General features: G+C 46.8%; 1 protein-coding gene across 1 annotated transcript in view; it reads right to left on the reverse strand.

Annotated features, from left to right (window-relative positions):
* Positions 1-8: 8 nt before the first annotated feature.
* Positions 9-23,090, reverse strand: part of LOC100122409 (tyrosine-protein kinase Drl) — a 40,379-nt gene continuing 17,297 nt past the window's right edge. The window contains exons 2-8 of the mRNA XM_031924267.2: positions 10,608-10,735; positions 6,047-6,456; positions 5,269-5,454; positions 2,688-2,826; positions 2,307-2,599; positions 2,063-2,222; positions 9-1,772 (exon numbers count right to left, since the gene is read on the reverse strand). Of these exons, the coding sequence (XP_031780127.1) occupies positions 1,524-1,772; positions 2,063-2,222; positions 2,307-2,599; positions 2,688-2,826; positions 5,269-5,454; positions 6,047-6,456; positions 10,608-10,735 (1,565 nt within the window). The 3' untranslated portion in view covers positions 9-1,523. The remainder of the gene's footprint in view (positions 1,773-2,062; positions 2,223-2,306; positions 2,600-2,687; positions 2,827-5,268; positions 5,455-6,046; positions 6,457-10,607; positions 10,736-23,090) is intronic.

Raw genomic sequence — 23,090 nt, forward strand, 5'->3', positions numbered from 1 at the left:
CAGTTCAGTTTAGTTTAGTTTGTTTTATTACTTCGTCTTTGTACAGGCTTCTTTATTTTTAGGCTACTGGATATTTACAGTGTGTGATCGGCTGGTGTACAAGGCGAAAGTCGTGGTTTCGACAATCTCCATACTCGAAGCGAGAGTTTGTGCAGTGGCATGTTCGGTAATCATTTCGTGCAACTCACATAGAGATATTATATTTATCGAGAGCAATAAGTTATGGACTCTCTTTCGCTATTTCGAATCGGACGTTTACTTTTTTTTTTAGCTTGTGCGCTTCGAAATGGTCAGAGAGAGTTCGTGAATATTTGTTATGAACTGAAATTTTGGCAAGCAATGATTTGATTTTCTCTTTTACGTCATATAGTCTTTTGAACGAAATGGAAATTTCGATTACTTTCGCGGTACTACAGGCTAGACGGCGGCGATTAAATCTTATCTAAGTATATACAAAAATACAAAAGAAAGTGTTGGCACGCTCGAATTTGACGCCTTCTAATAGGATGACACAAGAGGTCCCAAGAAGACGGGCAAGAGCCCTCAACAAAATGTTTTCTTTTTCATCAGTTCTAACTTTCCTTCGATGAGATCAACGTTTTCACAAAACGTCATATCGTTTTAGTAAATTTTCAACAAAATTAAAATATTTAAATCATAATAAAGTCTCGGAATCTTAAATGCTATAAATCACTTACATTAGTAAATAAGTCAGAATACGTTACAAATATTTACAAGCTCGAGATGAATTACACACAGACAAGAGACTAAAATAAAACGAGAATGATGAAAACCGCAAAAATTGAATGCAATTCAAGTAAATCAAAGAACCAGTTTAAGTCATTTTCAAAATTCGAACCTTAGCCTAATTTTAATGATTCCCTTAAACTTGAAATATTTATCGATCTACTTTATAACATCTTTTATAATTTATTCTGTAAGCTCCTTTTGTTTTAGTTTTATGATTGTGATGCTTCGACATTCCCGAGTCTTTTAACAATCGAATCACTCTTTGCTGAAAGGTCATAAGTTATCTTAAATATCTTTCGCACTAGGCTGGTTATTTTGATTTTAAGATTAATAGAATAAACATACTTTGTTAGCTGATCTATCATTTAATAACAACTCGATTTACTCGTATTAAGATTCAGTGTACCCTACGAACATTCAAACATACTGTTTGTACACCGTTCGTTTTGATCAGTGTTTGCAATAAGAGAATGACAAAAAATATTTAGTCTTAATATCCACTATCAAGAATTTTGGCTTTAAAAGCAACGCAATTTTATCTCAATCCTCTTCGTCTAAGAACAACGTACTTTTAAGTATAACGCTGCTTCTTTTTTTTGCGATTTTTCAAAGAATACAGCAGTGTCATTACAAACAAAAATCTCAAAATCAGCACTGAATCCGTCAATTCGCAAAAAGTTACGCTCGCATGGCCCTCTCGATCAAAGAGCGATCCTACAATGACTAAAGTCACTACTCCGATTAATCTTGGCGTTTGCCAGTGCGCAATCGCTTCAGACGTATTTGGTGAGTTGGGCGTGGAACTCCTGCAGACAGACGATCAGCTGGCTGAAGGTGGGTCGCTCGTCGGGCGACATTGCCCAGCAGTAAGCCATCACAGCGAAAAGCTCGTCTGGACAGTTGACGGGCTGGGCAAGCCTATAGCCGTCCCTCAAATAGGACGCCATCTCGAACGGATCAACTTCGACGTAAGGTTGCTGCGCCAGCGTCGTTAGTTCCCATAGAAGTACGCCGAACGCCCACTGAAAAAGAAAATCGAGAATCAATTACGTTCAATTCAACTGATGAGTCAACAAATAAAAAAAAAATATCCGCAATATTATCAACGCCAGTTTCATTTAATAAACACATAAATTCGATAAGAGGAGAAAGCACGCACGAAGAAGCAGCTCCGAGGAATCTTATACTATCAGGTAGCTTATCATCGGGCCGGCGCAAACAAGAGTTCAATATTTACAGATATAATAAAGCATCGGTGACAGCACAGGGTGTGCTGCACACGGACGATGCGTCAATGCGAATCTCTACTTACCACATCGGAGGCAGTGCTAAACGATTTGCTGAGCAGGCTCTCGATCGCCAGCCACTTGATCGGTCGGTTTTCGTTATCGCCCAGACAGTAGTAATCTTGAGGAAAGAGATCACGCGCCAGTGCGTTATCGGTGATTTGTACACGGAGCTCATCGTCGACTCTGAAATTTCATCGAGAGCGAAAAAGAATCGATTAGCTATCGGCGAATCATTCATTCCTCAATAGATCTGCCTTCTATACTTACACACAGTTCCTGGCGGCCAGATCTCGATGCACGAGCCGTTTGCGGTGCAGGTACTGGACACCCTTGGCAGCTTGCAGGGCCATCTCGACGACCTCCTGAGTGGTGAGTGCGCGAGGCGGGCCTTCGCTGCTGAGTTTGCAGCGCAGCAGGAACCTCTTCATGTTCTTGTAACCGGTGTGCGGGTAGAGCAGGAAGGGTGCGCCCCTCTCCTCGATCGACACGCCGAGCACTGGCAGCAGTGCCGGGTGACTCAGGCCATACAGAGCCAGACCTTCCCGTAACAGCAAGGCCATCTGGAAATTTCAATTCGAATGTTAGTCGTGGTTTATTTATCTCTACGCAAGTTTTAATTTTGTTGTTGTAGGGTTGAATGAAGCTTACCTGAGGCTGTGAGGCGTGTTCAGCGGCTGTCTTGACGAGGACGTCCTTCGGCGTCGTGGCGCCTTCTTCGTGGTAACTGCCTCGGTAGACGCGGCCGAAGGTTCCTTCCATTTCCACGCTCAGCAGACGTACTCTACATCTGCGAAAATCAAAGAAAAAAATTGATTAAAAATATTGTAACCATTCAAAACTTTATCAAGTCGTTATCGTACACTTAAAAAAAATCGCTACGCTTCGACATTGCCTTTGTCCAATCAGCGAAGCCCGATAACTTCAGCGAAGTGCCCTCTAACAAGCGCTACATCGTTGGCTGTGTTATAAAATATGCATTTTCGTAATTTTCTTTGACGCCGGCCCGCGCGAGCTGGAGACTACTCGAAACCGCAAACTCCTCCGCTAATTGACTGAACGACAAAGTAAAGCCAGCGAGCAAAAGCGTATAACTAAATTCGTTTCGCGAAAAAGTAAAAAAAACTCGTACAAAACTCCGCGCAGCCCTTTTAATTAACTTTGACTGCGCGACTCGCGAATGGGGAGGGAAAAAAGTTTCCGCTTGTTTAACTAACCGAACGAGAGGCTAAACGAGCTCCTTTTTTGCTTACACGCCCGCGACTCTAAAAATAAGGAAAGGATGCTGAACGGGAACAAACGTCCAGTTTATTTTTCGTCTATATCTTCGCTCAAGAATAAAAATAAAAAAAGGAGCCACGCGTTATTATAATGTGTGCTCTTTGAAGCGCAATTTCTGCTGGAAAAGCGAGTTTTCCGAGAGCTTTTACGGCTCATCAAAGCTGGAGAGCCAGACGAGGCGCATTTTTTCCAGCGCAGAGGTGTATATCGAACGCTCGACTGTGCGCGCGACGCGTCACTCGAATTAGAATCCGTGAGTTGGGTCGTCGACAGTGCGGAGCTCTCGATTCCAAAGGATTTATTTCGAGCGCTCGCGGTGTTAAAGTTAAAGAAGCGCCTGGTATTTCAAAGAGTTATGCACGAGATTCGATGGATGCTAAGCTTTTAAATATTGAAGACTGTTTTATAAATAAAAATATCGATGTAAAGTAATGAATTTTACTTTGTGCAGTCTGTCGAGTCAATTTTTTCGAATATATAGAGTACATAAGGAAAAGTTTTTGAAAAACCATACTGAGAAAACTCAGGCAGTTATAGCATGAACGGCCAAAGCAGCAGGATGAGCAATATTTGGCATAGCTAATACGCTTCTTATATATATCTACGAGCGCGCGCTGATAGTGATGAGGGAAATGAAAAAGGCCTACGCGCCACCTATCTTCACCAGCCAAAAGCTTATCGAGCTTGAAAGTTCAAGCGGTGGACAGAGACCAGTCCAAATCTTCCTTGTATTACAGGTACAATTGCTTGACGTTAGTATCAGTTTTTAAGAACAACTCGTGTTTCAACGGAAAATATTTACAGTATAGGACAAAATAAATAAATTGCAGAAAAAGGAAAGATCGTCGTTGCTGCATACATCGTTATGCCTCAAGTTAAAGTAGTTCCGCTCGTTAAATGCGCGGTTTTATAACTTCGAGTCGTAGTACTGCATAAGTCATCAAGCTCTTCTGCGCAGAGTCTCCGGTGATATAATCTCTTGGCGAATAAAATGTGTATCCTCGGAGAGTTTATGCTTTTATTAAGCTCGTAAAACTCCGAGCATTAATTCCAACCGTAAATATTTAAGTGCTCTTGAAATCGTAAAGCGTCTTTTCTATTTTATTTAAACTCCTTGCAGTCGAGATTCGCGTTCTCTGTACTTTCGTCGAAATAATAATTCCCACGAGATGTATACATTTTTCTCTGCGTGACGAGCAATCGAAAGCGGAGCAAAACTTTCGAGCTCGCGATAAAGTGCGCGATGACACTCGACCAAGTTGTTCGGCGTTTGCTTTCTAAGCGGAAAGTTCAGGCCTTTGTTGCAGCGATACTTGACTCGGATCTCCTTTATTTTTTCGGCCACGAGTCCAGTGACGCGCGATAGGCCGCGAGTGCGGAAACGCTGGAGGCATTCAAAAGGTTATTGAAAAATTTGTGGAATTTTTTTTATAGACTTCACAAAGGTTGCGCATATCAATTCAGCTCGAAGAATCAAAGGGTTGCTCGCCTATATGGCTACGAATAACCGATAAATTCTCCGAGGCTGAGAATTTGAGCAGCTGTTTTATTATACCTGGATAGCTAAAGCTTTCGCGTTGAACTTCTGCCAATTAGCGGCGCGCGTCTGCAGCTCTCGGCTGCGGAAAGCCATAAAAAACAAAGTTTCGAGCTTGGAGCGTTTCAGCGCCAAGTCGCAGCAATAAAATCGATGCCTCTGTCCGATTCAAAGCTCCCGGAGGCATACGTATTCAGTGGAGCGATCGAAAGATCCCTCGGCGCGGCACGGCTGTCTTTTCGGCGAACGATCGAATATTCAGCGAGCCGTGAGACTATGCTCATTAAGGTGGCTCAGTTTTCTTCAAGGGCAATTTGCGAAGCTTCTATTGAAAATTATAAAACTCGCACTTTTATCCTCGTCCATTCATCGCTGATGAATAAAATATAAAATCTATTTTTCAACGAGTCTTACCTCTGAACGGTAATCTCCTGGATCCTCTCGTAGAGCTCCCGGTTGGACCTGTCGTCGAGTCTCCGGTAGGTCGAAACGGAGGCAGCGGATGCCGGTGGCGGCGTCTCCGGCGAGAGGAAAGTTTGCGCAGGTCCGATTCCGGTGCCGCGTTCGACGCTGCAAGCTGAGCCGAGTCCCCTGGACTCCCTAGGGGCAGATGAAAAAGGAAACGCAAAATGAGAACACGCGCATTGCGAGCTGCCAGAGGTAATCGGGTTTCGCGGAACGAAGTTTATACGAGAATTCAATTCTGCGGCCGAGATGTTTCAGTTCGAACGTCACTGCGATGAACGGCGTCGAGGCCGATGGTTTGTTTGCGTTCCATTTTTAAATTGCGCGAGACTTATTTCCGGCGCGAGGGAACATCGCGCGCGCATGGTCTGTCTCTCCCTCTCTCTCTCTCTCTGCCTGTATAAATAGGAGCTTTGTTTGGAGTGTGGGTGAATATACAGGCCCGGCAACGGACTAATTGCCGGCGATAAATTAGCTGACACTCGCTCTCCTTTCGGATACCACTGTACTGACTTAATGGACGCGCTTTCGATTAAATTCGTGAATGGATGAATTATCCGCGCAGACGCGATGATAAATACATGCGGGGACCGGCTGAAATAGCAAATACGCGGGACGCGTTGAATATTTTACAGGCAGTTTATCCGGCAATAAAATCTGTCTCTATAATCGTTCGCGTAAATAAAGCGCGCAGCGAGGAGATTAACGAACTGAAGGAAACACTCACTGCAGAGGTTCCCTGTGTCTCCTGGCCTTCTTGTCTCTGACATAGTAGGCGAGCACCAGGACGCAGATGGCGGCGATGAAAGCACAGGCGCATCCCACAGCGGCGTAGAAGACTTGGCCGCCGGAAGTGGTACCGGAAGCTGCGACGGAGACCTCCTCGGGTCCGGGATAGTTGCTCTGGTCCTTCAGACAGATCTTCTTGCGCTTGAACTCGAGGTAGGTGTTGTTGCGTCGGGACAGCGAGACGTTGATGCGCAATGCCAGGTCGATCTCGGCGTCGTAAGGGCCGCAGTGGAGGGCTACCGCCCAGGTCTGGAGGCCGCCCACTGGGATCTCACCGGCGTCCGAGATGTTGAGGGAACTGCTCAACGCCGAGGGGTTGCTGATGTCCACGGCTACGGTGTACGGCAACTGGAATGAAAGGAGAAATTCTATGAGTAAAATGATTCTTCGGAGATGTTATGAAATTTTAGATTGCATCGAACGTACGCCCTGAGAGAATAATATTTTCGAAAACAAAAACAGCCACAGATATATCTGGTGGAGTCAACGTTAATATTTACAGTGGAAGATAGATAATCCGGAAATACCGCAGACGTGACTCAACACGTAACAAGTATCTCGACGGAATTCTCGCGGCGTTTCCAAGTATCGAATTACGCAAATTCAATATTCCAATCGCGAACGCGAAGCAGCAGTGCCAGGAAGCATCTACCAAGCGTATAAAACCAGCGCGATCTGCATCTTCGATTCAATATCACGGGATTCCGCAAATGAACTTTCGCTCTCTCCGAAGTCGACGCGCGTAAAACTTCTTCGCGACGAGCCGCAGATCAAATAACCGAAATTCAATGATTCTCTCGCCGCCCAGCTTTTTCTCTCACTCTCGGAAAAAGATTACGACTCCACACAGTTCGAGAGAAGGAAGAATCCGTTCTAATCGTAAAATCCGAGGGAGAGAGGTAACGGCTCTCTCCCGTCATAATCGAGCTTTTCCGGGAAAGCGATTTTCGCTTAGCTCAGGTGTGTACGAGGCGAAAAAGTGTTTGCCGAGCTCTCGAGCATAACCGTCGCGCCGCGCGAAAAGAACGAGGAACGAAGCAGGAGGAAGAGAGAGAGAGAGAGAGAGAGAGAGAGAGAGAGAGAAGGTATAAGGGCGGAGCCGCGAGCGATCGCGCGAACGAGCTGTCGAACGTTTAAGGATGTTCCGAGGTAGAGGTAGAGAGAGAGAGAGAGAGAGAGAGAGAGAGAGAGAGAGAGAGAGAGAGAGAGAGAGAGAGAGAACGGTAGTAGTCCGTGTCAAAAGTGAGTGCGCGCCGTGAGCAGGTGATTTATTCGATGTTTCGCGGTGTCTATGCTAATTTTTCTCGCTGTGCGCTGCTTTTGCTCTTTCTCTCTCTCTCTCGGCTGATCTGGATTGTTATTTATCGGCGGAGAACGGCGTCGGCTATAACGAGATGTGTATACGCGTGGAAACAATTTGAAATTTGTTATTCCGATTTTGAGAGCCGGCTGTATAGTGTTGCGCGCGAGTTTCAATTCGGAATGGTTTAGAACTATCGTAAATCACGGTGTATTGTAGTTTCTTCGCGTATATAAACCTGCCCATGAATAATAATTGGTGCAATAAGTTTCTATACGACAATTGAAAATTCAAATAACGATAGTTCGCAGGCATTCGCTGATAATGCATCGTTACTATACAAAAAGCGAAGCGTTACTTTTTATTAGATTTACACACGTTCACTTCTTTCTCAGACTGTATGGAAGCTGCAGCCCGACCGCAGCCGATCATAATCAGGAGAGCCACGATGTATACACAGAGCGTGTGCGGAATACAACTCGAGCATCGATAACGCGCAGCCTTTTCCTCGCGGGGCCGTATAGATGTATATATAGGTGTCTATGAGCGCGTTCTTTCAAAGCGTGTTTAACGAGTTCGCGGAAGATCGATACGCATCTCGGCGCTAATGCCTTTGACGAGGCCGCTTTCTTTTGCTCTTCGTCTTTTTCGAGAGTTTCACTCGCAGCTTTTCGCAACTCTCGACTCTAACGAGATCGACTTTACTCTCTCTCTCTCTCTCTCTCTCTCTCTCTCTCTCTCTCTCTCTCTCTCTCTCTCTCTCTCTCTCTCTCTCTCTCTCTCTCTCTCTCTCTCCTCTCTCTCTCTCTCTCTCTCTCTCTCTCTCTCTCTCTCTCTCTCTCTCTCTCTCTCTCTCTCTCTCTCTCTCTCTCTCTCTCTCTCTGAACGACGAGAGTCTTAATTGGAAAATTAGCGCTCGTTGATGTTGCAGTTCGGAAGCTTGTGAGATATTGTAATGTTCGAAATTCACTGTATATTTCTGTGTAATACTAATGTAGTACCTACATCATGAAAGATGTATACCTATATCTGGAACTTCGAATACGTCCGTTCCAAACATGAATAGGTTACAATTACAGCAGTGTCAAAACGTCAGTCATCCGGCCGGGCAACTGCAGTTCAACCACCCCGTAAATTTTACAACTCAATCCAACCTCGTTACACGGCTCACTCTCTCGATCTCGAAATAGATTTCATTCCGACGCACCGAGAGCAGCACCGAAACTCGCGCAAAAACTTCGGAAGCCATCGGAGAAAAAAGCAAAGGCACGTCCAGAAAAAGGGACTAAATAAATCACGCGCGCATCGCAATATAATTTGTCGAGTCTCGCGCTTTACGGGAGAGGAAAGGAATCAGGAAGAAGGCCTACGTAAAAGGACCGGATCGTTCTCGCATCTCATACTCCCCCTCGAAAGAGAGAGAGAGAGAGAGAGAGAGAGAGAGAGAGAGAGAGAGAGAGAGAGAAAGAAAGAGCCCAAGGGATATAGGCGCACACGCTCGGCGCATGAGTGACGGACGACGCGTTGCTTGACGGACGGTGAAGAATCGAGAGAGAACCTTTCGTATATACATATAGAGGAGGGACACACACGGACTTTTGTCGCGCGCGAGTGACGGATCTCCTCTCTCGCGATTCTCTCTCCCGATTCCTGCAGCTCTGGTTATACGCGGTATCGAGGGAGAGAAGCGAAGAGACAAGTCGCCCGACCACTTTGTCCGACTGCTCTCTCTCCGCGCAGCGTAGCGCGATTGACTTCTTTCTCTCCGATCGCCTTTTCTCTCTATCTCGAGAGTTTTTGCCGTATGCTGCAACGACGAGTCAATTCCGACGCTTATTCGTTTCTTCTTTTCTTCCCGTCGCTTTTTTTGCGCTCTGTGTGTATATGGGAGCTTATCGCGTATATTTTGTTCTCGTTTTCTCCCCGCGGCTGAGGTTCTTCTTGTAATGTACGGCGGTAGCGTCGTCGCGAGTGGGTATAGGTGATAAGGTCTGTTATGGACATTAGCATATTTATGGAGGGACGACGGTCATTAGCATATTAAGTACGAAGTGTCATTGTATCGAGTGCCGATAACGTGTAATTTGTTCGCGTAGTGTCGCACTACGTTACGCGATGAAAGTACAGCCTGCAGTATATTTCATAAACTGGTTCCGTATAAATGCTCGCGCGCAATTTATAAATTGTCTTTTTTCCCTCGATCCTCACACGCGGCAAACTCGTTCAAGTGTAATAATCGCGCCACGTTTGAATGAAAAGGAGTATAAACTCTCGGCAGCCAAATTATGCGCGAAAGATAAGGTTAGACGCATAAACAAAGGAAATATATCCGTTTTCCGCGCGATCTACCTCGTGTCCCACGAAAAGCGGAGAATCAGCTCCGGTAATAAACGAGCGACAAAATAAAAGAGAGCAAAAGGCATGTATGTGTATATGTATAAAGGACGAGGAAGCGGCTGATCTCATGAATAAGACAGGCAAATAATCGAGAGGCGCGAGGCTCGCGTTTACGAGCGTGAAATCTCTCTCACTGCTGCTGCCATGCCGCTATATGCAGCGAACGAGCCAAATTGGAACGTCATTCCTCGCGCGAGGCGAGAAAAACACTTAAACCGATCGCACGGCTACCGCGAGTGCAGATGATGATGATGCTTCAGCACGTGTATAACGTATACATATAACGAACAGCAGCTCTGTGTTCGGTCGAGCGTTTCAAGGATGCGCGATCTTCGATGCTCTTCTCGTTTTTCGAGCCGGAGAGACACAGGAGTCAAATTATGTGCACGTATAATACACACATATACACGGGTGGAGTAGGTGGAGCGCGAATTATATTCTCCGCGGGTATTTGCATTGCTTAGCATAAGAGCAGAGCCGCGCGCGAGTTCGTTACGCTAACAAAGTCTTGGTTATTTTTTAGCGCAAGGGCTTTTTGAAAGGGAATTGCGTGCGATGGGAACGCGCGATTAACATTATTCATAAGGGAGTAGTGCAAGCGTTTTGTTGCAATTTTACGTTGATATTGGTATTCGTCTGGAAATTGAATAGAAGCTTTCAACGAGAGAGTTGAAAAAAAATGAAGCTACCCTCGCATTTGTATAATTGAATAACTTGGGTAATAATGATTCTCTCTCTTGGCGCGTATACGTTCGTGCTTCAGCAAACAAACAGCATAACGAGCCAACTGTTTAAAACTTACCGGCCTGCCGGCGAGATTTTCCCACGTGAAGTGCAGCTTGTGAACCTGCGCTGACACAAGCACCACAAACTTCATCGCATACTCGTTAATCACTCCCTCGCGCACGTAGTACAGCTCAGCCTTCAGTCCTGAAACAGACGAGAAAAAAATGTGTCCATTAGAATACGAATTGAGAGTTGCCACGCGCATACATCATTATTTATCAGAGTAGTAGTACTGAACGCTGGACTAAGTCGTCTCTTAAAATTTAAAAAGACCACGATGCCATATCAACAGCGTGAAAAAGCCATTTTCCCCAAAAAGGTATTTTAAAAATCCCTCTCTCTCAGTGGCAGCCTCAGTCGGCGTAAACTGCATCTCGCTGCGGGTAATGGACCATCGATTTCGATTATCGCCTCGTGCTCTCTCCTAGAAGCTTATACCTCTCTCTCTCTCTCTCTCTCTCTCTCTCTCTCTCTCTCTCTCTCTCTCTCTCTCTCTCTCTGGCTGTGCGTCGCCAAGACTTTCTCCAAAATCGAATATCGATCAAGATGGCTATTAAGCGGCTCGTTTGGCGCATCATAACCGCGCCCTCGATCTCACTTATATTTCCATTTCGAGGGTGCGGAGGTCCTCCGGGTGCCGTTTGTCGCGCTATATGCCCGAGTATATAGGCTATATAAGCGCACGTGAGAGAGAGCCTTATTTAGATGAATTGGATGGGGCGTCGCGTTATTCGCTTCGCCGCACGGCTGAGCTCGCTTTACACTGCTTGTACAGCTCTCAGCTGCGAGTTTTCGAGATTGATTTCGCTCGGAATCACGTCGGGGCGAAAGTTTTCATGCTGTTTGCCTATAATCAAGCCGTATTGTGTACCCGGGCGGAGTTTGCTCTCCGGAATGACGGAACGACTCGCTATATACTCTCCGAGTACTATACGTACACAGCGTATAAAAATCATGGCACAAGACGCGAATAAACTACAGCAGCCAAGTAACCGGTAAGTCACGGTCTGCCATAACTCTCCCGAAGGCTTTAATGCCTTGATCTATCGTTCGCTCTCGGCTGCAGCAGCAACGACACACGGGAGGACACACCATCAGCGAGAGAAAGAGATCTCCAGACGAGATCTCGTCTCGTAGACCCTCGCTGCTGCATCCTCCCCCCTCTAAGCGGCCCTAAATCGTTGTGTAGTCGCACGAGAGGAGAGATCGTTATCTGGCGCTCGTTAATTTGCGTCGCGTTTTATTAAGAGAGGACGAAACGAGAGAGAGAGAGAGAGAGAGAGAGAGAGAGAGAGAGAGAGAGAAGCAGAAAGAGAGCCGTAGAGAGGACCGTCCAAAGGAAGGAACTACACGCGCGCGAACGCGACTTTTAATGCGACTGTAAATCTATACCGGTTCTCTCTCGCGCTACACTGAGAACGCGACCGTATAAGCTCGTTTCCTAGCTGCTTTATGAAGTTCGGCTGTTTGTCCGGGCTGGCGATACTTTATGTACTGGATCTCACTCCCCTGTGCGCGTAGGCGAGAGGGAAAGATAGAACGAGAAGTTCGTACTTTATGGATTCGCGGAACGAGATCGGCTTCTCGTTTATAATTTATCGCCTACACTCACGATGCGCATGTGCGTTTTTAATCTCACTATACACTGTGTGCTGGGAAAATACCAGGAATTCAATCGAACCGTTAGTCGTTCAATTTATAATTGGACACGTCTCATCATCGCGGCGCAATCGAGCTGACAGTCGAATGAATAAAAATCAACGAGGGAGTAATTACACTTCGCAAATAAAGCTTTATTGTTTTCCCCGATTCCATTATATTATCGTCGCCTCGGCTCCCGCTTGCGGTGCATCGTATCAATATTCATTACCACCCAACCTCGTCTCTCTCTTTCTTTCTCTTGTATGCATTATATTCCAGGAAAACAAACAATATCCGCGCACACATAAATAACTCTTCCGCCGCTCCCGAGACGCGATAAATTTCAATTAGCCGCGAATAAAAATGACGGATTTCTCGTTGAGCAACCGCCGCGTACACTCATTGTGTCTCCTACACACAAAGTTTCAATAGAGTATCATCTCTACGCGTACATAACAATAATTCAAACGTCAAAAGTACCGCGAGAGTAATACGGGTCGTCAGTCAAGCATCGAACTCTCGAGTCGTGTCTTTGCGGAATATAACATCGTCGCGCGAGCTACCGCCTACGAGACGGCGCGAATAAAGCGCCTATTGTCTCTCGCGGTCTCTCGTAAGCGCAGCGGCGGCGACGTTTGAACGAATAGAGGTCATCGATCGAGCGACCTGGAATTGGCGCTTGGTTTTCCGTTTTTAGATCGTCTTTTGATTAAAGTTTATTCAGTTACAGGGATTGTTCAGTCACCGGGTGAACTCTTTCCTAAATAGAATCCGACCTGGATATCTCCGCGATCGATTCTCGTCAAAACTAACGCGAACCAGAAAGCACATATTTGCACTATGCACCGTGTGGTCTCTGCTTGTTCGAGTAAAAGCAAAAAATTCGAAAAATCGCGATACTAAATCACAAAGCAAACATATATACATCGTATGCATCACCTGAATCATCGCAGCAGGAGCGCATCAGATCGAGCCCGGGTGATAGACTCGGTAAAAGAGGCAAGCTACAAACCCTACGTGCACAAGCGAGATAGGGAATAGCGATAAGATATGATGAATTCGATCTGCCCCGTCGTCGCTTCCGCGCGCAAAAAAAGGAAAAAAATCCGAGAGGAAGCCCGCGGAGCACGCGAGAGCCGAATATAAACAAACATATAATCTCCGGGAGTATCAAGGAGACGGTCGTGAATCAGCGAGGAATCGTATTATTTCTGGCCGGTTCCCCGCCAGGGCTGCACAGATCGCGAAAGGGGAGAGAGATGGGTCTCGAGAAAGCGTTTGGCAGGTGGTGTGTATCGTGTGTGTGTGTGTGTATACAATACTCCCTTTCACCTTTGCGCGCGACCGCGTGCTTCGCGAGCGTTTGTTTCTTCCGCGGGAGTTTCGTGCGCGGTATGATCAGAATTTCGAGGAAGCTATTAATCACCACGAAAAAGTATAGTGTACAGAATCGCAATGTCGAAGTGTAAAATAGCAGCAGCGTCTCGTTTTCAAACGCTGTACTGTTGTACGTTGGAAAAAAGCACAAGCACCGTTTTATAAGGCTCTCCCACACTTTCTCCCAGCGGCGGCTCGTGTGTCGCGTTCGGCAGTAGCCGATGCCGGGATAAATCCTTACAGCGGAGCGACTCGCGCGAAACGAGAGGGTCAGAGAAGATAGAAAAAAAGAAGGATAAGAGACGGAGGAAATTTCGTGCGGGCTGTGAGCGAGAGAAGGAGAGAAAGATAGAACAGCGCACGAGGGAGAATAGTCGTGCGAGCGCGATTTCTCTCTCCCTCGCACTCTTTCCCATTATCTCTGGACTATCTTCCTGCAACAGCCTCCTCGTGTCCTCCTCCGACTCTCTCTCTCTCTCTCTCTCTCTCTCTCTCTCTCTCTCTCTTTCTCGTCCTTTTTCCTTCTTCCTCCTCTTCGCGATCTTCTGCTTCTTCTTTTTCTTCTCCACCTCCGCACATACACAAGCGGCCTCCGTGCTCAGTTTCCATCCTATATATCCTCTCTTCCGTTCGCTCGCGCGCGGGGAGTATCTGATAGGACGGTTAACAAGGCACGAGTGAATTTTTAAGTCCCCCGGAAGACAATGCTCCGCGACTCCTCTCTCTCTCTCTCTCTCTCTCTCTCTCTCTCTCTCTCTCTCTCTCTCTCTCTTCTCGCGCAGCTTCTTCGTTCCTCTGTTCGTCCGTGTATTTGCTTTTGAAGTTGGTGTGGGTTCCTGCTTGGAGGAGATCGGTCGGTGGTTTCCTTCTCTCTCTCTCTTTCTTTCTCTCTCTCTCTCTCTCTCTCTCTCTCTCTCTCTCTCTCTCTCTCTCTACGGCGGCCTTTACCGGTTTTCTGCATCAGATATCCCGTATCCACGACCCTGGCCATGCGCGGCTCTCTTGCTGGCTTCTTCGATGCTTCGCGTGCGCACGCTGGGTATAGCTATACTTATACACTTTGTTCTTCGTCATTCGGACCCCTTTTATTACGGGCCTCGGGAGGGAGAGAGCTCCGTCCTCCACCTTTTGGTCAAGTTCGTGTGCCCTCTGTCCTCTTGGCCGATGCTGCTCGTGATGTCGTTGGGAGAGAGAGAGAGAGAGAGAGAGAGAGAGAGAGAATCGAGTCGCCTTTAGGAGTTTGTTTACTCTTTTATCGTGAGCGCATCGAGGATCTCTCTATGCGCTCATAACACAATCCGGGAGGTATAACGATTTGAAATTTTATTGGAAGCGTACGTTCGCTGCTGATTATTTCAAGCGATAAGTTTTATTCCTATAATGAATTATTTGCGAGATTCTTCGATGTTCAAGGATTTTATATTCCGCGAATAATTGAATATCTCATTCTCGATTAACCTCGATGTATTTTTAGCTGATCGATGCATGGAGCAATCCTATGCACTTTGAAATGTATTAATGCTGAATGCCAGCTGAATGAATTATGCTATGTGCTTTTCAATATTTTAACAAGAGTCGATAAAACTAATCTGGAACGCAGCCCGACATCGACGTTCTCTGAAAATACAAGAATCGATCCCAATCCAAAACGGCGATCTCATTAGAAAATAATCGACTCCCCAAACGCTTCGCCGTACATTAATGCATCGTACGAGAAAATCCGGCCCAGGTCGAGGTTACACGAAACTGTCCCTTCGAAAGCAACGCCAACATCACGAGTAGTCCTCTAGATTTGCGCAGACGATAGCGCGCAATTAACAGCCCCAGCGGCACCCGATGACTCGCGGATAGCCCAGGGGTATTCGTTAGCTCCTCGCGTGCGTTCTTCCTCGAGAAGAGTGTCTCGCTGTTGTTTCGTGCAGCGTCGATCGCTTCTGAGCTTTCATTTTGGCGGGATGATTTCTGCGAGACGATTGCGTGACGCGGAATAAAACATGAGCTGCGCAGCAGCGAGAGAAGAAGATGATCTTCTTCTTTTTCCAAGGGGGTATGTAAGCAGGCTACTCTTGCTGCCGTCTTGTTCCTGCGCTTTGCACTCGTTAATTTAATTAGATGGTATTAACCGGAAATTAAGGATGCGGCCTGAATTTGCATAGTCAGACGTGTGTGTGCGGTCTGCACACACGCGAGCGAATTGAAATAGGATACGCGCGCATGTCTGCAGCTATAGGAACTCGAATCTCCGATACTGCAGCTTGTTGTTGAGCTGATGTGTGTATGTGTTGCGATGAGGGATAAGGTAAATACGAGATCGTGTCTGCTAGCGTTGTTAAATTGCTACAGCTGGATTATAATTTGAGAATGCTGTGTGTGTACTTTATATAGTGATGAGTCGGGACGAAAAAAAATTTACTACACTTGATGTATACTCGGATCTTTACGTGTAGCATCGTTCGTAATTGTTCTTTTATAATTATAAAGTGTACGTTGTTATAAAAGAATAATTTTTTCGCTTGTTACGCTGTGTAATTTCAAACCAAAGCTGCTCAAATTTTACATTGTCTAAAAAGCTCGCATCTCCTCGGGCAACGAAACATTGCACCAAAGCAATTCTTTTCACCCCCCCCCCCCCCCCCCCCCCAAAACTGCATTTCACGTACGCATACGCCAAACAACCAGAGCCGTCCATAGCATAGCGTCGCGAATATACGTAATAAGCTATGTACAAAGGCTCGCGCGCGCAGAGAAAAGCCTTTGGCTTCACAAGCCAGTGCAGAGTAGATTAACATGCGGCGGTATACAGACGCGTCGTCGTGTACACAACACACAGGGTAAGCTGGCTATACAACAAAACGGGCCTAGGGAAATTGCCACTCTCGACTCGGAAGTGCATCTCTCGAGACGACGACGCGCCGGTACATGTGTACACATGTACTGGCGCTGTGTGCATGAAAAAAGCATGTCTTTAATCAATCCAAAAACAGAGAGAGAGAGAGAGAGAGAGAGAGAGAGAGAAAGAGCATTCCATCTCTCTCTCTCTCTCTCTCTCTCTCTCTCTCTCTCTCTCTCTCTCTCTCTCTCTCTCTCTCTCTCTCGCTTTTTGAGTCGCTATCATGCGCGCATCCCTGAGAGAGAGGAAAGAGCCACTGTATACTGCTAAACACATAGTCGACGACAACGCGGAATCTGATGCGGGGACGGGGTGTCGGCGCCTTTGATGTTTTTCGCGATCCCCCTCGCGGCTTCAAACGCGCGCCCCCGTGTGTGCATGGGCCCTTTCCTCGCTCCGTGCACCCCCTCGACGACGACTACTAGAAAAGCCGACGGCGCTGCTCTCTCTTTCCCCGAAAAGAGAGCGAGAAGGAAAGGCCGCTATAAGTTTCTTTGACTCGTACGTCTACACACGTACACGCGCATAGACAAAAGCTCGGCAGAGCCGGAACCTTTGCTCGATCTAACAGCTTCTTCTCGCGGGGGAGGCAAAGCTAGCTCTCAACCACGACGACGTCGACGACGACGACGCTTGGAGAGCCTACTCCAGGACTTCAAAGCTCGCTCAAAGCCCGGCCTACTGCACTGTTGTACACGCGTGAGGAGGCGTGCGCGGAAAACGCGAGAGTTTCTCTCTGCCGGAGCGGAGTTTCTTTTGCGCGGCGCCGCGCGAACCCTTTGCTCGTGGCGCGCGGACTTTGAACTTAGAGCTGTTGCCGGGTGGAAATGGGAGAGAGCTAGAGAACGATTGAAAGAGAGAGAGAGAGAGAGAGAGAGAGAGAGAGAGAGAGAGAGAGAGAGAGAGAGAGAGAGAGAGAGAGGAAACCAACGCGAGATTTCTCTGCTGCAGCCGTGTGTTTTTATGCGGGTGCGTGAGCGAAACTCTGCTGCTGCTGCCAGAGTTTTTTGCTTTGAATGCTGCGCGCTAGCTCTCTCACTCTGTGGGATGGTTTTTAGAGCTGTTTGCGGCTTTGGCTTTTAGTTTTTAATTACGCGTTTATCGTCTAGACGCCCGCGGGGCTTGGATGATTTTCAAAGATACTTATTTTGAAATGCTTTATTTTTAATTGGGTAATATATATTTTTATTTTTTTAAATCAGACGTTACAGAGATTCGAGTTAACATTTGAATTGCTTTACTACAGTGCAACGCAGAACGCACAATTTCGAACAGAAGAAGTAGTTATCTGAGTTTACGCTGCTTTGCAGTAATGAAAAACTTTTTTCGTTCGTTATGCGGTTACGGCTTCTGTCCTCCACAGAGCACAATGGCTTTTTCCGCTTCGAAACTATCCTCGAATTACTTCTTCGAAAGCAGAGAGTTCCGTTATGACTTTTGCATCGCTGTTGCCACGCGGCGAACATTAAAAACCGCGTCGCTATATCGTTCGGAAACATACAAACAGAACAAAAATCACATTTAAGTTGCGGAATCGACTCCGGCAACGCCTCGAAACGAAAGTCAACGCCGACACTTTGAAGCGTATAAAAACCACCGCAGGATCCTCCCCCTCGTTTCAAACAGCCATCAAACGCACAAAGCGCGATATACCCGTGTATACCTAGAAAAGTACTATAGTGCGGAAGCGAGGAAAAAAAATCAAACGCAAGGACATTTAGAGAAAAGGAGAGCGTGTTCGTCACACCGCCGTTGCTGCTGGCGGCGGAAGCTGTTGCTATAGACAGTAAGAGCACCTTGTTTGGCGCAGAAGCAGAGGCGTGAAGCAGCCGGTCGAAATTTCGCAGGCGTAACGTGTCCCCTGCTGTCAAAATAAGCCATTCAATCGGTCTGACGAGCTGTGCTCGCAAAAGAGACGCACACGGCGGCAGGAAGAAACGCGCGAAAGCAGACATGTATTCCGGCTGCAGTTGTGGCCACCCGACAAAAGGAAGAAGAAGAAGGAGGAGCGAGAAAGGGGAGCAGTGTCTCTGGTTTGCGAAGAATGAGGCAGATGCAAATCGTTCGCTCTCAAAAGGAGACGAATCGGACGGGAGAAGAGAGAGAGAGAGAGAGAGAGAGAGAGAGAGAGAGAGAGAGAGAGAGATCGGGGTGCGGAAGCTTGCCGAATTGCTGATGGATTGGATAATAATTGTTCTGTTGGCCGATTGCACAGTCAGGCTTCTGTTGTGCAACGCTGATAAATACTATTATAAAAAATAAATGGGTGTCTTCTCCGAACTTGAAGGTTTATGGCCTCTAGATGAATTTTAGCATTCGAAAGTTTTTAGGTCAACAACCAAAATCTGCGAATCTCACACCTCGGCTAAACAAAGCAACCCCAGAATCAAACAATAAGAGAGGGATATATTGAATGCTCGCTAAAATAGAAAAAGAAACAAGAAGCTGCATCGCGCGCATGTCCAATCCGGTAGATAGAAAGTACGTGTGCAAGAAGAACGTAGGCGAAAAAAAGCGTGTCCTCAAGTTCTACACACAGAGCGCCCTTTGGGTCAGAAATCCAACACCTCGCCGCGGAACACGAGAGCCTTTATTTAGCGCGTTTTCTTATACACGCATACGCCGGCACATATAGGTGCGCTTATAACGAGGTGATGCGAAGACCTCGCTTGCTTTTTATGCCTGTAATACGCGCGAGGGCTGCGCATACGAGTACAAAAGACCAAGACGACGGAGTCCTCGCGCGAAGAGGGGAACAAGAAAAGGTGGAGAGAAAGAGAAAGAGGAGGGAACTATACTCCACGTGTGTGTGTGTGTGTGTGTGTGCGCGCGCGCACTTTATATTGGATTTACACGTACCGACGCCCCGTTACAATGAGACCGAGGCGTTCGATTCTTTGCTTTCCGTTATTCGGGTTCTGTATATATACCGCCGCTGCGCGTTTGGGTCCTGTCACGGAATTACTGGCGTCAATGGTATGAAAGGGAGGAGAGGCGAGAGACCGCGCGCGCGTTGAACCTGTCGAAAAATTTTTCGCGGCTCAGTGCCGCCGTTGATGCAAGGGCACATTGTGTGCAACGATGCAGTGCTGCTCTGTGTGTTTCTGTTCTTGACGCTTTTGTCGTATACGTAGGAGAGAGAGAGAGAGAGAGAGAGAGAGAGAGAGAGAGAGAGAGAGAGAGAGAGAGAGAGAGAGAGAGAGAGAGAGAGTGAGAGAGTTGTTGTAAGCGATATACGAAGCTCTCTTTCATTGCTTCGATATCGTTTGTGTTTGCTCGGCTGGGAAAAATAATGAGTTCGGTTTTAGCATAGAACCTATCTGTTCTTTCTCTATACTAAAAATTTGTAATATAGGAGCTATACGATGGCAAGAAAGGATTCGAGCACAATAGACTCTAAATTTTCCAAGTTGTATATAAACTCAGTCCTAGCTTCCATTAAAGTCATACCCACACACACATTTCAGAGCTTGGCTCTCACCCAATGATATCAGCCTCGATCACTGTCCTCGTTATTTGTCCAAGCCGAAAATAAAGTGCGCGGCGTGCACCCTCTTGGGAGAGCGAAACGACGGATACAACAAAAGCCGAAGAAAGGAAATGAAACACAGAGCGCGCGTGCGAAACGCGAGAAATTGCAGAGCTCACCGGACCTCGGAAGAATCACCTCCTCTCTCTCTCTCTCTCTCTCTCTCTCTCTCTCTCTCTCTCTCTCTCTCTCTCTCTCTCTCACTCCAATCAACTGTGCATTCCGAACAAATTGAGCTGCCATGCAGTAGCCAGTCCGGCAAACAAACCGAAAGTAAGGAGAAGGAGGGAGAGACTTCCAGGATTGGAACACGGCTAAAATAATATTGCCTCTCGTGCCGACGTACACGTACGTGTACGAGAGCTCGTTGGAAGGAATTTGCTCTCTGTTACGCATACTGCATACACCTACAATACAAGCCGTTATCTTTTTGGGATACTAGATAAACCGTTCGCGCGCGCGATATGATGCTCATTTTTGTTTATCCGAGATTAGCAACGCTGGACGCGCTACCGACTGGCTAAGATACGATCGCTTCTCGGATTGTTAACGGCGATAAGCGAGAAAACATTTGTAATCGTGATTTAGAGCTGAACGAGTCTCTGGTCCCGAAGCGCGACGAGATAACTGAACTGGATGTACTCGGTCGTATCTATAGAATATGTAATCGGAAGCTAAATGCGACGCGACATAGGGTACTCCAAAATTCATTTCCTATCTCCTAGCAACGCCAAGTTCAATTTCCCTCATCCCACACCAGCTTCTCGTCAGCCCAAATAATTTCCAACCGCACATACGGCCGAATAATCACCTCCTCCTCTCTTAGCGTCTTATACGAGTGCACTACACGTCAATCGCACGCGACAGATGCGACAGTGATTAAGCCGTCGACATATGGGTCCAGTCCATGTGTGCATTTGTGCGGGGACACGCGCCTATGTAAGGATTAAGTCGCGGGAATTCGGAGAGTCGCGCCTCTCTTTGTCGACTGCTGCCGCGATAAATCCACGTGTCCTTTTTTGCTGCGTCGGGAGCCGGTTTTGCACTCGTGATTGAGGATTCCGGGCTTTTTAGAGAGGAGGTTCCCTTGCGTTTGAGTGAGATGGAGATTTATGCGCTTGCGCGTGAGTCAGTGCGTCTTCAATGAAGCTGAATTCAGAGCTTTGGCAAAACTCTTGTATAGCTAAAAATAAGGCGAACAGCCACTTGTTAGAGCGACGCGAAAATACGCAAGAGAAAACTGCTACAATAGTACGTCATCAGGAGAAAAGCAGCTTCGTCATCGTCGTGGAACAGGCTTCTTGAGCCTCGAATTTATGCACACACATATCCCCCTCACGCCCCCGACTGCTGCCGCTGTTTTTTCTCCACTCTCGCGCAACTCTGACGAGTCCTTTTCAGGTGGCGAGACTCTCTCTCTCGAACGAGTTTGCATTTGAAACGTTGTTTCCGTTCTGACTGTGATGCGTCAAAATGCCTGCGCCTCTTCAAAGCTCCCCTTTTCTGTCTTTTTTTAAAGATTGATTCGACGCCATTGTGCTCGATGAATTCCGTTCACACGCGGCGCTGTGTGAAGTGGCCCGTTAGATTTGATATGTTTCTGGCGTTGTTGTGTCGCATTGTCGCGTTTTTATGCGCTTGCAAAAAAACGACCAAACGCTCTGGCGAGAGATGATTCGTTTGAATATTTTAGTGACGCTCAAAATTATCCTTATCACAAACTTGAGTGTATTGTACACACATCAGGCAGAAAAGTTTATGAAAAAAGCCTCGTGAATACGCCAATTAGAGATAAAGCAACGTTAAGAGCATCGTCCTCGCTCGTAAAAAAAACGGCGCGAGAGGAATCGGATTATTTATACATTCCTGCTCAACACGCGGTGGCTCCTTCCGAGCGTGTCGCGCATCGCCCACGTACGCTCATTGAAATTTCCACCTCGAAGGAATCCGATTCTTTCTCTCTCTCTCCGTGAACAGAAGGGCCAGCGGGATCGCCGAAGCTTTCAAAAGACGCTTCTCGCCTCCGTCGGCGTAAACACGTCAAGCACAAAGACGAGAGCACCCCATGAAAGGAAGAGAGGCCCTCCTCGGAGTTGGGATACCTTTCGCTTCACTGTTTGCGTAGGAGGTCCCGCAAAACGAATGCAGCGGGAGCAAAATATTGCCAGTGTGTACGCGCGGGTGCATTGTCGAGTAGCGAAAGATCTTTTTTTTCTGAACCCCTCGGGGGGTCCTCTCACTTTTGGCGACACGAAGAACTACTGCGTCGAGGTTTAGTCGACTCTATTTGGAAGGATGTGTACTTTCTTCTGCTCTCCAGGCTTTTCTCTCTTGGTTGCACTTTGTATAGTTTCCCAGTATCGAGTACTGCCTTTTCGCACCTTTTTTCGGCTTGTTGCTGTGTCCATTAGGCGAGGACTCGGGGAGGATTTACCAGCTGAGCGGTGTAGCAAGTATTTTTTAATGAATCTTCTTGAAGGAGAACAGTCGACGTTTTAAAAAGATTTTATCTCATTCAGAGGAAGGTGAAGTTCGCAGAAAAAATATACGTTGGTCTTCTCTTCAGCATACACCGAAGCTTATCAGTGTGATAGTTAGCTTTCTTTGAAAACACTATCTCATATTACAACGATGATGAAAATTCAAATATCTCGAGAATCAATTTGAAAAAAAGCCTATTAACGTGACAAATCAGTCCCTCAACTTATGCAAAACCATTGCAATCAAACAAATCGCACATACGAGCCATTCTCGAAATAATTTACAACCCGCACACATAAACCGTCTGTTTCAGCTCCAGCCAAGCGCAGCAGTGTGAAGATATTCACTTGGAACTGCGCGAAATCAGCCTAGCAGAATATTCATACATCCCGTTCCTCCGTAAAGCACTTCATCTTCCTGCGCGAACGAGTTGTACGCTCCGGCCTCTCTCCGCCAATAACCCAGCGTATATATCTCATTTCGTGTTTCGATGTCCCCGGGCTCTACCTGCCCGCTTATAGATCGTGTCGCGCGAGCTATATAGAAGCCCCGCGGCGAAGATCGTCCCGACCGATTTATCG

This window comes from Nasonia vitripennis, chromosome 2 (genome assembly GCF_009193385.2).
Source record: "Nasonia vitripennis strain AsymCx chromosome 2, Nvit_psr_1.1, whole genome shotgun sequence".
NCBI lineage: Eukaryota > Metazoa > Arthropoda > Insecta > Hymenoptera > Pteromalidae > Nasonia > Nasonia vitripennis.